At 39.1% G+C, this 17,383-nt stretch overlaps 1 protein-coding gene across 2 annotated transcripts in view; it reads left to right on the top strand.

Moving 5' to 3' along the window:
* GPR137B (G protein-coupled receptor 137B) overlaps positions 1–17,383 on the top strand; it is a 29,943-nt gene extending 12,560 nt beyond the window's left edge. For both annotated transcript variants that reach the window (XM_039352981.1, XM_039352980.1), the window contains 4 exons: positions 1,209–1,358; positions 2,320–2,448; positions 15,757–15,881; positions 16,663–17,383. In XM_039352981.1, coding sequence (XP_039208915.1) covers positions 1,209–1,358; positions 2,320–2,448; positions 15,757–15,881; positions 16,663–16,759 — 501 coding nt within the window. In that variant the 3' untranslated portion in view covers positions 16,760–17,383. The remainder of the gene's footprint in view (positions 1–1,208; positions 1,359–2,319; positions 2,449–15,756; positions 15,882–16,662) is intronic.

Here is a 17,383-nt window from a genome sequence, read left to right as displayed (position 1 = left end):
AATGTTTTAAACATTCAGAATGCCCCAAATCTAGAATGCAGAGATTTTATGGATGTGAGTATGTCTCAGCTTTTCAGCTATTTTGTTAGTGGGCAGCATATACTGGTATTTCAGATGTCATGATCTGGCATTTTCAACATCCTCTATCTGACAGTGGCCAATCAGATAACTGGAGGACCACAGTCTAAGACTGGGAACAATAATGAACTTCCATCTGTCACTTCTCAGCAGCTAACCAAAGACTGTATTATCTTTCTCATTTCCATCACTGAAGATTTAATGAAGAAATAAGTGGACAAAAGAAGCTTTAGAACCAATTAAGCAGACTGAAGTCCTGGTCTTTCTCTTTTAACACTGAGAGCGCTATTGTTTATCTCTTGATATTTGATTCTTTCCAAATGATTCTATAAAGATAGAGAAAAAAAGTTTTTTTTCCCAAAAAATTCTCAAACTTGGGACTTTTTATTTTAGAGAGCTTTTGTTGGTTTTCTCTAGGAATGATATAGAAGCTAATTGTCTTTAATTAAGGAATTTTCCCTTTAGTTAAATTATCTTCCTATCCTTCGTATTGTAGTATTCTGTTATTCTGTTACTCTCTAATTTATGCCTTGTTAGTAGTTTTACTGCCACTGCAACTGTTTTATGAACAGGATTTTGCAACTGTTATGGTTACTTGTTGGACAGTGTAATCATTTGTAACAAAATAACCCTTCTTGCATTTGTTGTATTTTATAAATTACATTTAAAAAAAGATGCTGAACATTTTCCAGGTGTCCAACAGATATGCATAGTAACTTGTGTAATTCCTGACCAGCAGATTAAGTAATATCAGCATATCTTTCCTCCTGCTTTAGCAAAAGCGGACTGAATTATTTGCAGCTCTTAAACATTTTTATGAATTATGTTAACTTCTTTTTCCACTATGGTGTGATATATTTTTCCCCAATGTGGAACATTAAATAGACAATCTTTTCTTGTTTTTCCTTCTATCCTGTCCCACCCAAAAAAAACATGACTTTCTCTTTTCCAAGCAAATATAATGTAAGGTATCAGCACTTTTCAGAATCCAGCAGATTTACAAAGCACAATGTTTAGGCTGGTCCAAAGTGACTTGAGATTTGGCTACAAATTTTCTCTCAACTAGAACCTTGAACATTTTTGTAATCAGTAGACAAGTACATTCAACTGTGTTTTAATATCTTCTCTAGGGATCATCAGTATGCCAGTTAACAGCAATAGGAGCAACTGTTATACTATTGTATACCTCAAGAGCCTGTTACAACCTGGTTATTTTATCATTTTCTCAAACTAAGGCAATGAACTCTTTTGATTATGATTGGTACAATGTATCTGATCAGGCAAGTACTATATAGCAATTTCTTCTGACAATACAATGTTCATTTAGCTACCTATACTTAATGGTGTAAAAGTAAGCATCCTCCCCCCACTCACATCTTTGCAGTTACCAGCTCAAGATCTTTTAACTACATATGCCAAGAATAAATAATTTGATTATACTGGCATCATTTTCATAAAAATGAGAATGGAATCTTCAGTGGAGGGCTGTAGGAAACTTTTATATGTGACTATGAACAATCATAGTCTGAAGTATGTTAAAACCAGGGAAGATGTAAGTCACTTTGCCCTTTGCAAAAAGATTGATTTACTTTGAGAAAAGCACAATGGCTTACTGTAGTTTTAATGAGCTATTGTATGCTAGCGATACCTTAGCCAAGAAGAATTTTATATTTCATTCAGTTTAGCTTTGTGATGAAAATTTTACAATATATCAGTGGGAAAATCTTTCCTATTCTGGGCTAAGAGTTTAGGAGAAAGGAGATTGTGTAACAGAAAGAGTTAATCCTGTTATCTATTTTAAAATGTATTTAAATGTGGCATGCTTTCAAGTGATTCACATGCAGATTACCTATGTATTAGCCAATTCGATTGATTCTGAATTAAATCGGTTTATCCATGATTGATTCAGGCTATATAGTTCAACATTTTGAAGCCATGTTTTCAGAATATATCCTTCTGCTAAAGTATATATCTCTAATACAGGTTGTAGTATTGATACAATTCAGTAAGTATCCATTAATTGAAATGTTCTGATAGAAAGAATGTGCTCACAATAAGTCTTGATAGTTCAGATAGATGCATATTAGTTTATTTAGGCCAAGAAAATTTGGAACATATCTAGATTTGGAAGCTGCAGAAATCTCATAACATTGCTTGTCAGAAAAGGTTTCATCTCACTATCTGCTTACAAACACTTAAAACTTAACTATTACAACAGCTTTCCTTTTAATTTTGCAACAGGCAGATCTGAAATGCCAGTTGGGTGATGCTGGCTATGTAGTATTTGGAATAATCTTGTTTGTGTGGGAACTTCTCCCCACTTCCTTGGTGGTGTTTTTCTTCCGTGTTCGAAATTCTACAAAAGACCTAGTAAGTTATACTTATTTCTTAATATTTACTTATTTTAAAGAAATAAGAATAAATTAATAAATTAACTTCTAAGAATAAATTAACTGCTTTAAAACCTAAGTGAGCGGTTTTGATTTGCTTTTAAAATATCACTGCTCTCATAACATCTTCGTAAATTGTCCGAACTCTCTCTAATGTTTATTAAATAAGTGAAATAAGTGTTTCCTATCTGCCAGTGTTTCTATCAGGCTAGAATCCTGTTCCTTCACACAATTGCCTAGGTAAGCTTACATGCTCTTCTCAGAGAAGTGACCCAAAATGGAAATTGAATAATTCTTCATTTTCTTTTTTGTTACCATTTGCCATCTTCAATAAGTGGCTGATGTACTATTTTTTCTTCTCCTTTTTCAAACATAATCTAAAAAAGCTTGTGTGTATGTGTATGTGTAGTTAGTATCCATCACTAAAGTCAATTTTCTCTAAGTTTTAGCTTTTCCAATACCAACTCTAAAATCTAGGCAACACGTATTTCATCTTTCTTGGTTATTTGTCTCTGCACTTTATGTGTACGTATAATTTTCAAACTTTCACTCAGCTTTTGGTTTTTTTAAATTTTCTTTTTTTCCTCTTTTTCTAATTACAAGTAGTCCTCGACTTATGACAACTCAGCCTAAAATTCTGTTAAATGGGACAGTCATTAAATGAGTTTTGCCCCATTTTGACAGTCATTAAATGACTTTTGCCCCTTTCTTGCCAGAGTTGTTAAGTGAATCACTGCAGTTATTAACTTAGTAAGATGGTTGTGAAGTGAATCTGGCTTCCTGTTGACTTTACTTGTCAGAAAATCACAAAAGGTGATCACATGACCTCAGGACATTGCAACGGTCATAAATATGAGTCAGTTGCCAAGCATCTGAATTTTGATAATGGGACTAAGGGGATGCTGCAACGGTTGTGTGAAAAATGGTCATAAATAACTTTTTTCAATGCTGTTGTAACTTTGAATGGTAGTAAATGAACTGTTATAAGCCGAGGAGTACCTTTATTGGTATGTTAGTTCTTGTTAAATTTGCTCCATTTGCAAAAAGACTTTAATATTAAATAATAAATTGAATATCAAAGCCTATTAAGAAATAGTCATGCAAGTCAGTGTTTTTTAATATTTTATTCAACTTAAATAAAGTTGTAATGTAGATATCCTAAATTTTATATATTGACTGCATACCTTCTTTTTTTCTGTATTTTCACTACTGTTATCTAAAGAATAGAAAGTCAATAATATTCAAGTATATTATAGAAAGATCATTATATTGAAATAATATATCAAGATTTATTGTAACAAGGGGAAAAAAGACCAAGAAGTGGGAGCCCCTCATAGCAGTATCTTTTGTTCCTGTCTGCTGAGTTTTGGCAATGCACCATTACATTCCTAATCTGTGCTTCTGGAAGATTTTGGGGATTTGACTAGAAGGCTTCTAAGATCTCTTCCAACCTGATGATTCTATGACTCTAAAATAATATATTTTAAAACAGAGGTCCCCAACCTTTCTAGGTTGGTGGCCCGGAAGGAAAGGAGTGGGGAAGCATGGGGCTGTGTGCACGTATGTGTCATACAAATGGGGGCAGTGTGAGGGCACATGCGAAGCTGGGGGTGGACCTAGTGTTTGAGTGATGCTGGGAGCAAGTCTAGTGCTCACGCAATGCTCAGGACAGCGCTAGCATGAATGGGAGGAGTGCACATGTGCGCACACTGGCCAGTCATTCACATGGCCTGGTAGCCAAGAGACCACGGCCCGGTAGTGGGCTGTCGACCACAGGTTGGGGACCCCTGTTTTAAAAGGCATCCTATCTATCTAGTGCCCATTACCTTTGGTTCTTTGTCTTAACTAATCACAAACTATTACAATTCTCCTCTTTATCCATTTACAGAAGGGAACTAGGGGATTAGCCATTTGGGATCTAATTCTCAGGAACCTCGGGAGAAAGTGATCATGCAATATTGGAATTCAACATTATGGAAGAACAAGCAATAGAACCCAGTCAAACTAGAGTCTTGGACTTTAAGAGAGCTAATTTCAATAAACTTAGAGAGGGCTTGGGAAGGATTCCATGGATGAGAATCCTCAAGGGGAAAACAACTCAAGAAGCTTGGAAAATTTTGAAAAGTGAGATAATAAAAGCCCAGTCCAGCACAATACCAACAAAGAGGAAAAATAACAGCTCTCAAAAGAAACCAACATGGCTGCATAAAGAACTCTCTGATAAATTGAAAGATAAAAAGGACAAGTATAGAAAGTGGAAAGAGGGACACATAACTAAGTCAGAATATCAACAAATAGCCCAAGCCTGCAAAGATGAAGTGAGGAAAACTAAGGCTCAAAATGAACTAAGGCTTGCAACCAAAGTCAAAAATAACAAAAAAAGCTTCTTTCAACATGTAAAAAACAAGAAAAAAAGTGAAGGAAATGATTGGTCCATTAGTGGGTGAAAGTGGCAAGAAGGTGACAAGCAACAGGGAGAAAGCAGAACTATTTAACTCGTTTTTTGCATCTGTCTTTACACAAAGGGGAAAAGCAGACCAACCTACTAAAAATAGTGCCATAAAAAACAGAATAGAAACACAAGTTAAGATAGGCAAGAAAACGGTAAGTGAGCACCTGTCTAGCCTAGATGAGTTCAAATCACCAGGACCAGATGGATTGCACCCCAGGGTTCTCAAGGAACTGGCAGATGTGATCTCAGAACCATTGAACTATATTTTTCAAAGATCCTGGAGCACTGGGGAACTACCAGAGGACTGGAAAAGAGCTGATGTAGTTCCCATCTTCAAAAAAGGAAAAAAAAAATGGACCCAGGAAATTACAGACCTAACAGCCTGACCTCGATACCTGGGAAGATTCTAGAAAAGATAATCAAACAATGAATCAACAAACACCTACAGGCAAACAAAGTCATTACTAAAAGCCAACACGGGTTTGTCAAAAACAGATCATGCCAGACAAATCTTATTGCATTCTTTGATGAAGTGACAAAATTAGTGGATCAGAGGAATGTTGTAGATATAATTTACTTGGACTTCAGTAAGGCATTTGATAAAGTAGATCACAACCTACTACTTGATAAGATATAAAAATGTGGGTTAGACAGCATCACCACCAGATGGATCCGTAGCTGGCTCAGTGTGTGGTCCTCAATGGAACCACATCTACATGGAGGGAAGTGTGTAGTGGTGTGCCCCAGGGCTCTGTTCTGGGCCCAGTGTTCTTCAACATCTTCATCAACAATTTGGACAAGGGGATAGATGGGGAACTCATCAAATTTGCAGACAACACCAAGCTGGCAGGAATAGCCAACACTCCAGAAGACAGGCTTAGGATACAGGAGGATCTGGACAGACTTGAACACTGGGCGCTATCTAACAAAATGAAATTCAATGGTGAAAAAAGTAAGATTCTACATTTAGGCAAGAAAAACCAAATGTACGGGTATAGTATAGGGGGTACCTTGCTCAATTGTAGTAACTGTGAGAGGGACCTCGGAGTCCTAGTGGACAATCACTTAAATATGAGCCAGCAGTGTGCTGCAGCTGCCAAAAAGGCCAATGCAGTGCTGGGCTGCATTAACAGAGGGATAGAATCAAGATCATGTGAAGTATTAATACCACTTTACAATGCCTTGGTATTCCAAAACTTGGAATACTGCATCCAGTTTTGGTCACCACGATGTAAAAAAGATGTTGAGACTCTAGAAAGAGTACAAAGAAGAGCAACAAAGATGATTAGGGGACTGGAGGCTAAAGCATATAAGGAAAGGCTGCTGGAATTGGGTATTCTAGTTTAATGAAGAGAAGGACAAGGGGGGACATGATAGCAATATTCCAATATCTCAGGGGCTGCCACAAAGAAGAGGGAGTCAAGCTATTTTCCAAAGCGCCTGAAGGCAGGACAAGAAGCAACAGATGGAAACTAATCAAGGAGAGAAGCAACCTAGAACTAAGGAGAAACTTCCTGACAGTTAGAACAATTAACCAGTGGAACAACCTGCCTCCAGAAGCGGTGAATGCTCCAACACTGGAAGTTTTTAAGAAGAGACTGGACAGCCATTTGTCTGAAATGGTATAGGGTTTCCTGCCTGAGCAGGGGGTTGGACTAGATTACCTCCAGGTCCCTTCCAAACAACTCTTCTTACTATACTAATACTTTTCTTCTTCTTCTTCTTCTTCTTTCGTTTCTTCTTCTTCTTCTTCTTCTCTTCTTCTCTTTTCTTCTTCTTCTTCTTCTTCTTCTTCTTCTTCTTCTCTTTCTTCTTCTCTTCTTTTCTTTCTTCTTCTCTTCTTCTTCTTCTTTCTTTTCTTCTTCTTCTTCTTCTTCCTATTATTACTATATTATTATTATTAGGATCATCGCACAGTCAGCCAGATGTTCAGACTGGATTTGGCATTTTGTCTACCTATCGAGTCCTTACCCAGGACCTGGGATAGGCAGATGTGGATGTTTGATGGTATTACAGATATCGTCGCAGGATGGAAGCAGTTCCTAGTAAGGCCGCCTTTTGCAATTGACTAATAGCGAATTTGTCAATGCCAATGGTGTTCAAGTGGTGCTCCAGTTGTTTTGGGATTGCACCCAAGGAGCCTATACTATTGGTACTACCCTTGCTTGCTTTTGCCACAGTCTTTCTATTTCTATTTGTAGGTCTTTGTATTTTGTTATCTTCTCCAGTTCTTTCTCTTCTATTCTGCTGTCTCCAGGCACTGCCACATCCACTATCCAGACTTTTTTGTCTTTCTTATCGACAATTGTTAAGTCTGGGGTGTTATGTTGCAGGTGCTTGTCTGTTTGAATTCTGAAGTCCCAGAGCAGTTTAATTTTATCATTTTCTATGACTTTCTCTATTTTATGATCCCACCAGTTTTTGCTTACAGGCAAATGATATTTTTTGCAAATCTTCCAATGCACCATTGTTGCTACTTTGTCATGCCGCTGCTTGTAGTCAGTCTGTGCAATCTTCTTGCAACAGCTTACCAGGTGGTCCACTGTTTCTTCAGCTTCTTTGCATAGGCGGCACTTACTGTCTGTTGCTGTCTTCTCAATTTTGACTTTATATGCATTTGTCCTTAAGGCTTGGTCTTGTGCAGCCAGAATTAGTCCCTCGGTCTCTTTCTTCAATTTTCCTGCTCTTAGCCATTGCCAGGTCTTGTTATTATCTGCTTTCCCAGCTATTTTTTTAATGTATTGGCCATGTAGTGCTTTGTCTTCCCATGCCTCTATTCTGTTCTTCATTTGGTCTTTCTTGTAGGCCAGTTTGGTCTCTCCAGTAGTCAGTAAGCCTTCCTGATATACTAATTTCAGTGCATCTTCATCATTGTTCTTCAGATATTCTTCCAAAGCCATTTTTTCTTCTTCAATCATCTGATGTACTTGTAGCATTCCACGCCCACCTATTTGCCTTGGTAGATAAAGTCTGTCAATGTCACTGCGTGGATGAAGGGCATGATTCATTGTCATTATTTTTCTGGTCTGCCTATCCATTGCTTTTAGTTCTGCTTGAGTCCAGTCCACTATTCCAGCTGTGTACCTAATGACTGGGATTGCCCAGGTGTTGATTGCCTTTATGGTATTTCCTCCATTGAGTTTGGACTTTAAGATCTTCTTCACTCTCTTGATGTATTCACCTCTAATCTTTTTCTTGACTTCAGTGTGCTTGATGTTGTCAGCTTGAAGGATACCCAAGTATTTGTAGTAATCTTCCTCATCCAGACTCTTAATGTTATTTTCGTGGGGCATCTTGATTCCTTCAGTTTTCACTATTTTTCCTTGTTTGATAGTAAGTGTGGCACATTTGTCCAAGCCAAACTCCATTACAATATCTTGGCTATATATACGGACAGTGTTGAGCAGCGATTCTATTTCAGATGATGTTTTTCCATACAGCTTCAGATCATCCATGTAAAGGAGATGGGATAGTCTGGTAGATGTTTTTGATGTTTGATAGCCATGTCTGAGGTTTTTTTTATTATTATTATTATTATTTGTTCTGCTCTGAAGTGCTCCTATCTTTTATGTGTTGGTCATCCTGGTCTCCCACTGTAAGAGCATTCTTGATGGTCTTAAAGCTCTTCTTAAATTCTAACAGCACAGAACATCTTGCTTCTGGTTCATCAGTTTTCTACAGAGTAAGGTCCCCTTCAGTTCTCTGCTTTTGGCATATCACCTCCCCTCCCCGCCCAATGTCATTTCTTGCTTTAGTGCCTCTTTCGCTTGATCCAAGAAAAGTTTAATCTTTTCTGAGATGGAATACAGCCCACTTACTACTCTAATCCTCTACTTCTTTTTTTAGCATTGTAGTGAAGTTGCATTTGCTGTGTGTGTGTGTGTATGTGTGTGTATGTATATATAACATGTTAATGTATAATTAACCCTGACGATGTCGGGAGTGCCCGACGAAAGCTAGGTTTATTAAATATTTTTCTATTTATCCTCTTGGTGATCATTATTTATTTGTTTTTTATAGTATATATATATATATATATATATATATATATATATATATATATATATATATATATATATGATTGGAAATAAAAACAAAAACATGACTCTTGGGAATATTCATGTTAGTCAAATAGTAATGATCACCAAGAGAGTATCTATAAAAATAGAATTTTAATCCACCGAGCTTTCGTCAAACACAATTGACATCGTCAGGGTTAAAAGGTAAGTGCCGGGGGAGAGTCTTATATACAGCTGTTTAGTGTCTGCTTCCGGCTCCTGGAGCGTGTCATAGGCCCCAGCTGATCGGGTTGGGTCTCCAGCCTACATCCCACATTACTAGTCTGCATTCTGTCATAAGTTGTTTCAGAGTTGGGAGTCCAGATCTTTTTGCCTTCCTTGCTCATAGCCTCCCCCCCACCACCATCCCACACACGACTTCCCTCTACGAGTGGGGGTGGGCAATTATCACTTTCAGTATCCTTACAAGCCTCACGGCTATTTTGGTCTTGTTTATCCGTCTCCCGGAATTGTGCCCTAGATTCATAACCCCCGCCCATATTGTTCCTCCTCCCCTCCTTCTTCCCCTGGGTTCCCCTGTACGGTCCGCTGTTCGTTCCCACACGCTCTGTCTTGCGCACCGTCAAGATGTTTTTTGTCGTTGTCCTATTGTCAGTGGCTCGTTGTTCCATCCGTTGCCGGTGGGCAACGTTACCGTCCGTCCTTGGTTCTCCATTCCCACTCCATACGGTGCTCTTCCCCTTTAATTGTAGTCGCTGTTTCATCCCATAACTTTGCGCTGGGGGTGTCGAAGGGGGGTGCATTCTCCTGCTGGATTGCGATCGAGTTGTCATGCTGTGTCTGGTAGCCTCCTCATGGGGGGGTTCATCGTTGTTCTCCTCATCTCTACCGGACCTGGTTGTATTCCGTTTTTCTTCCAGTTTCTCGAATCCCCATCCATTTCCATTCCATCTCCATGCTGTTCCGTTCTCTACGGATCGTGGCGAATCCGTCCGCAGTTGTCTGCCAGGACTGGTCTGTAGTTGTTCCAAGAAGGGGGGGGCCATCAGTGGGGGCTGCATTAATGTGATTATATGAGGAGGGGGGTCGAGCGATGTCTTCTGGATAGTAAGTCTTTGAATTAAGTCCCCTCTCCCGGTTAATGCGGCTACCAGCATTCCATATTTTCAGAGCCTGGTGTGCTGCACACAAATCCACACGCCTATTGATGGATTCAGTTTCTGAGAACCATGCCTCTTTTAATAAGCGGCCTCTTTTTGTGATATCATTAGCCAAGATTTGGGCATTCTCAAAATCAAAACGATGGCCGTATTCTACTGCATGAGCCCAAATCTGGGAGTGTTGTTCACCCCGTCTAATGGCTAGCCTATGCTCATGTAGGCGGGTCTTAAGTCTTTTCGAGGTCTCGCCTATGTAATTACTCTGGCAATCCGCACAGTTGATTTTATAAACTATGGCTGATCTCTCGGCGGTGGGGAGCTGATCTTTGGGGCGCATCACCTTAGCTCGTATGGTTTGGGTGGGTTTGTGGGCTACCTGTATGTTGTGGGGTGCCAGAAGCCTGGCTGTAGCCTCTGACACGTTTCTGATGTACGGTAGTGACACGCGTGTGACCCGTGTCTGGAGGTCCTCTCTTGATTGTCCATTATGTAGTCCGGGTGCCATACTGTGTCGCTTAATAAACCTCGGGGGATACCCATTCATTCGGCATATGCGGAATAGATGTTTTCTTTCTTCTGCCTTAGCTTCCATGGTGCTGCAGTGCGACTGTACCCGTTTGAACAAGGTCTTAATACAGCTGGCTTTATGGGAGGCCGGATGATTACTATGGAAATGGAGGATGCGGTCCGTATGAGTGGGCTTCCGATAGACCTTGGTGTTTAGAGTTCCATCTGGGGAACGTTGGACCAGTACGTCCAAGAAGGCTATCGAGCCCCGGACCTCCTCCTCCAATGTAAACTTAATGTCCGGATATATTGAATTTAATACTCCCATAAAGCCGGCTAAATGGTCTCGTTTGACGACCGCAAAAGTGTCGTCAACGTACCGTGCCCAAAACTTGGGCTGTTGACGGGTCATAGCCTCGTGTTCTAATTGTTGTAGAACCGCTTCTGCCACCACGCTGGATATTGGGGAGCCCATCGGTGTACCTTTGACCTGTTCATATATATTCCCTTGAAAGGAGAAGTAGGTTGTAAGACATAGCTCAATGAGTTGCATTAGGTCCCCCGGTTGCAAGGAATCCCGGTGTCCGGTTTTTCCTAGTTTTTCTAATCTATCCCTTAGGACTCTCAGGGCCAGTTCTTGGGGGATGGAGGTGAAGAGTGAGGTGACGTTGAAAGAGACCATCACCTCATCCTCCTCCACCCTAAGGGTCCTGATCCTCCCCAGGAATTCCTCTGCGGATCTGACTGTAGTGGGGCTGCCATCGACCAGGTAGGATATACGGTCACTAAGCCACTTCGCCAACCCTGAGATGGGAGTGCCTCTAAACGACACGATAGGGCGAAGTGGAATATCCTGCTTATGGATTTTTGGCAGTCCATAAAACCTCGGGAGCGCAGAATCATTGGGTCGTATTCTCCTTAAGGTATCTTCATCAAGTTTCTTTGATCGTTTAAAACTATCAAGTAACTTGTTGATTTTATTTTTCAGGGCCACCATGGGGTCTTTCTTAATAATTCTGTAAGCAGTCTTGTCATTTAGTAACTGCAGCGCTTTGGCCACATAGAGTGCCCTGTCCATCACCACTGTGGCCCTCCCCTTATCAGCGGGGAGTATCACAATGGTGGCGTCCCTCTTAAGATGTTCCAGGGCCTCCGTTTCATCCCTAGGTAACACTTGGTGGTGCCTATGACGCATAAGCAACCCCGTGACCTGCTGCCTGATTAAATTCACCGAATTTTCTCCCAAATCCTCGTAGTGCATAGCCAGTTCCAACGCGGCAACGAAGTCTAACAGATTCGCATCCATCAGGTTATATCCTGCGTCGCGCTGCAACAGCGCAAGTTGGGGGCGGGTGAGGGTCTTTGAGGATAAATTATGTACCACATTATCCATATACCTATTACCCTTTAATCCCCGTAAAGTGTCTATCTTACGTTGGAGGCGTATGGCAGTCTGTTGATTGGTTCTCTCCGCCATTGACCGAACGTGCTGGTCGAGCATTTGGAAGTGTTGCTCTGATAAATCTCTGTTACATTGTTCACGAAGACAGTTGGCTCCCGTCTTCAAGGTTCCCACTCGACGGTGTTGATCATTAATGAGTGCTCGTACCGTGCGGCGTTGGAATTGTCTCACCGCTAACTGGCATTCAGCAGAGTTCACTGCAGGTCTCCTCATTAATGATTTGGGTGGGAGTTCTTCACGCATGCAGGCGTGCAGGAAGGCTAACTTGCGATAACAAGCCGAGATACGGCATACCGACTTCTCCCAGCGCCTTGCCTTGAGCAAAACTGCTCTGTTATAATGATTGGAAATAAAAACCCCCAGCGCAAAGTTATGGGATGAAACAGCGACTACAATTAAAGGGGAAGAGCACCGTATGGAGTGGGAATGGAGAACCAAGGACGGACGGTAACGTTGCCCACCGGCAACGGATGGAACAACGAGCCACCGACAATAGGACAACGACAAAAAACATCTTGACGGTGCGCAAGACAGAGCGTGTGGGAACGAACAGCGGACCGTACAGGGGAACCCAGGGGAAGAAGGAGGGGAGGAGGAACAATATGGGCGGGGGTTATGAATCTAGGGCACAATTCCGGGAGACGGATAAACAAGACCAAAATAGCCGTGAGGCTTGTAAGGATACTGAAAGTGATAATTGCCCACCCCCACTCGTAGAGGGAAGTCGTGTGTGGGATGGTGGTGGGGGGGAGGCTATGAGCAAGGAAGGCAAAAAGATCTGGACTCCCAACTCTGAAACAACTTATGACAGAATGCAGACTAGTAATGTGGGATGTAGGCTGGAGACCCAACCCGATCAGCTGGGGCCTATGACACGCTCCAGGAGCCGGAAGCAGACACTAAACAGCTGTATATAAGACTCTCCCCCGGCACTTACCTTTTAACCCTGACGATGTCAATTGTATTTGATGAAAGCTCGGTGGATTAAAATTCTATTTTTATAGATACTCTCTTGGTGATCATTACTATTTGACTAACATATATATATATATATATATATATATATATATATATATATATATATATATATAGGTCTTTGGTTATTTGGGTTTTCTCCCGCGTCAAATTGGAAGTGTCTTGGCGACGTTTCGACGAAGTCTCATTCGTCATCTTCAGGCTGGTGTTTTCGGCTTCGTGCTTCTCATAGCCAGGCCTCTCCTCGCCAGCCCAGTACGAAAACACCAGCCTGAAGATGACGAATGAGACTTCGTCAAAATGTCGCCAAGACACTTCCAATTTTACGCGGGAGAAAACCCGAACAACCAAAGACCTACATACAAACACCCGCAAAAACCTCAGAAAACACACACACACACACATATATATTCTGAGGTTTTCGCGGGTGTTTGTATGTAGGTCTTTGGTTGTTCGGGTTTTCTCCCGTGTAAAATTGGAAGTGTCTTGGCGACGTTTCGACGAAGTCACATTCGTCATCTTCAGGCTGGTGTTTTCAGCTTCTTGCTGCTCAAAGCACGAAGCTAAAAACACCAGCCTGAAGATGACGAATGGGACTTCGTCGAAACGTCGCCAAGACACTTCCAATTTTACGCGGGAGAAAACCCGAACAACCAAAGACCTATATATATATATATATATATATATATATATATATATATATATATATATATATATATATCAAGGATACAAACATACTGCAAGCTTTGTGGGTAAACTGTGGGGTAACCATTTTCAGCTTCAGTTAGAAAGACTGTAAAATTCTTTTGCAGCTAAAATTCTTTTACAGCTCTTCTGTAAAATTCCTGTTTTCCATTTGCTCGCTCATTCATATTCATCAGCCTCTGTATTTATTGAACTTATATTCATTAGTTTTCTCTCCCATTCATCAGCTTCTGCTTACTCAGCAAGAAGCATTACTCAATCATCCACAATTAATAATGAACAATTCTCAAGGCAACCTCTTTATAATTAGCAGCTATACAAAAAAGTTTTTCACTTTCTCATAATTGAGGACACAATCAATTTGACATCTCTCCCTTGTATTTTTCTTCAGTTGAGCTCCACTCCCAATTTTTGTTAATTTTCCCTGCTTACTTAGGGAACTTCCTCCCTAGAAACTATCTATGTCATATTATTTGTACAGTTTCTGTTGCATATAAATATATGGAGATATCTCAACATGCCATGTTTTCTTACAACAAGAAAACCAACTGTCAATAGAAAATTCTTTTCCAGTTGGATCTTAAAAATACTCTCAGAATAGCAATAGTTCCTTATCTTTCTTTTTCCTTGAAAAATAAATCAGAAAACTATAAACTACTCAGTCTGACACTGATACTAGGAGAACTCTAGTCTAGAGCAAATCTTAAGGGGATTATCTGTTACTATCTTAGAACAATGTGAGAGTTATCAGAAATAAACACAGTTTGTCAAGAGTCTTGGCAGACCAATCTGATCTTGTTGTTGACTATATAACTTCTGTAAGATTATTAACATATTTTGACATTAGTAAAACATTTGATAAAGTCCCACACGTCATGCTGATTAATAAGGAGTTTGGTATGGAGTGTATGGCATGACAATAAGTGGTCTGGTGTGAAAATTATATTCAGAATATACTCAAGGGTTTCTTATCATACTGCTACAGTTATCAAAAGAAATGCCACAAGAACCAGTCCTGAGTTCCTTAATCTTCATTATTTTTACTAATGACTGTTTGAAGCAGATGGTGGGTATATTAAATCTGCTGATAAAACACATGTCCAGAGGGTAGCTAATATACCAGAAGACCAGAATACCATTCAAAAATTATTTTGAAAATTGCAGGCTGAAGGTAACAGTAAAATATAACAGAAGGCAAGTAGAAAAATCATCACTTATGAAACAACCATTAGATGCACAGGTTGTAAAACACTACTTGTTAAAAAGATCTTGGAAAAGTAATTGATTGCAGGGCAGCTGTATGAGATTCTTACAAAAAAAAGGGAAATGCAATTTCAGATTTATACTTCTGCACTGACAGAAGTAGAATTCCCAAGTCATGGGAATTAATGGTTCTACTGTATTCTTCTTTGGCGAGAGCTCATCTCAAGTTCTATATCAAGTCTAGGTACAAACTTTAAAAAATATACAGAAATAATTACAACCAGGTTTAGATAAGTCAAGCAGGATACACAAATGACTAGAAATGAAGTCCTAGGAAGAGAGTTTGAGGAAGTTGGGTATATTTAGCAATGAAAAAAACTAAATGGTGATATGAGATAGATTTATTTAAACACCTAAAAAGAATGTCACATTAGATTAGAAGGTCAAGGCCTGTACGTTCTTATTCTAGAATGCAGGATAAAACAATGGGTTTCAGTTATAGAAAGACAGAATTCAGCTGAATATTAAGGGAAAAACTTCCTAACTATAAGAGCAATAGTAGAACCAGTACCCAGCGATATTGTGGATTCCCAGTCTTTGAATAATTCATGGGAAAACAATAATCATCTGTCAAGGATGCTTCAGCTTGGATTTTTGTACTGACTAGGGGTTGGACTTGATGATCTAACTGACCCATTCTAATCTATGATTCTAAGTGTTTACACTTTTCTTTTTTAAAGAAGCCAAAGAACATATTTCTACAACATATAGCTACAATTATAAATAATGTTTCTTTTTTCTCCAGACAAATCCAGGAATAGTACCAACTCATGCTTTTAACCCAAGAACCTATTTCTTTGACAATCCTCGCAGATATGACAGTGATGATGATTTGGCATGGAGCATATCACCACATAGCATATATGGCAGGTAGGACAAACATGTATATAGATCATACAAAAGAACAGCATAACTTCACAAAGATCTTTGGGGTCCTAGAAAAATGCAAAAAAAATAGTATGCAGGTAGTGTTTTGACTAGAACAACTGGTGAAACTGATAACCACATTCTTAAAAAATCCCATTAAGAGTGGACTAATCAGTTAACAAGCAAACAGACTTGTGACACAAACTAATATTTTGTTCACAATAATCACGCATACCTTGTAGTCAATTCCCATTGCATATTATACGTTCCTTAGGTTTATATAACTTTAGCCTTATTTATATATGTCACAGAAAAATCTTGGGGAGAGGGGCTAACATTTTCCATCAATAAATTATACAGTTTAGAGAAGAAAATGAATTACTTCACCAATGAACCAATCTACACAAAGAACTTAAAAGATAACCAACCTAATAGGTAATGAGTGCTGCAAACATACATCATCAACAATCAAAATACCTTTGATACTGTTCCTTCTTTGTTTAATCAAAATGCCTTTTGAACAAATAAAAACTGTATATAATTGAAAATTGTTAATGTGGAATTCTTTGTGACCTGGATTAACAGCTGTGTATAAAATTTAGGCCAAACAAATGTATAGTCAGAGGCACTTAGAATTTATTCCAGAAACAGGATTGAAGCAAATAGGTCTGCACAGTCAGAATATGATTAGTAAAATGCATCTGAAGAGCTTTATAAAATTACATAACTTGAAACACTGTTAAGCTTTCACTTTTTTACAAAGTCCATTGTTTTTATCTTCTAGCTTCTCTCCAGAAACCTATGACTGGGGATATCTAAACAACAGCTTAATGGTTCAAGTTGGATCTCTGCAACATGATTTCACATCAGAGTCTCCATGACGAAGCCCAATATAACAACAGACCAATGATACTCCCTTCACATTATTCAATTTTAGTAAGAAGGGTTATTTTGCAAGGACTTACATATTTAAATTATGTAAAAAGAACTGAGTCACCTTTTATAATGTTAAAAATATTTGAGTTTTAAAGATTTGAGTTGCTGAAAAAAAATCTGTTTCCTATATTTGCAATTTAGAAAAATAGTTTGAAAAACTCTAAATTTTTTTTGGGGGGGGAAGTCAAATATTTAAAATGTGAATATGTATAGACATGGTGGTGTTTAAAATGTTAATTTAATTGTACAATATAATGCCCAGTGAAACATATGCTGATAGGAGTTTTTGACCTGTTTAACATGCAAATTTAACTATTTAAAATGTATTATTAGTTTTAGTAAATTGGTCATTAAAATAATTTTGTATATCTTTACTGATGCATGAGTGAGGGTGACGGAGTGGAAGAACTGTTTTCTCTAAGACTGCCTATTTTTTATTTCAACTTCCTATCCGCTTTGATTATATAGGAAGCTACTAAATTTAAAAAACAGAGAAGAATTTGTCCTGAGGTACAGTTTACAGTTGTGTTAGCTTCAGCAGTCCATATAATAAATTGGAGTTTACAGTA

This window comes from Crotalus tigris, unplaced genomic scaffold (assembly GCF_016545835.1).
Source record: "Crotalus tigris isolate CLP2741 ecotype Arizona unplaced genomic scaffold, ASM1654583v1 scf7180000018486.1709376, whole genome shotgun sequence".
NCBI lineage: Eukaryota > Metazoa > Chordata > Lepidosauria > Squamata > Viperidae > Crotalus > Crotalus tigris.
The sequence above is the reverse complement of the archived record's forward strand: the minus strand, read 5'-3'. Positions and strand labels throughout refer to the sequence as shown.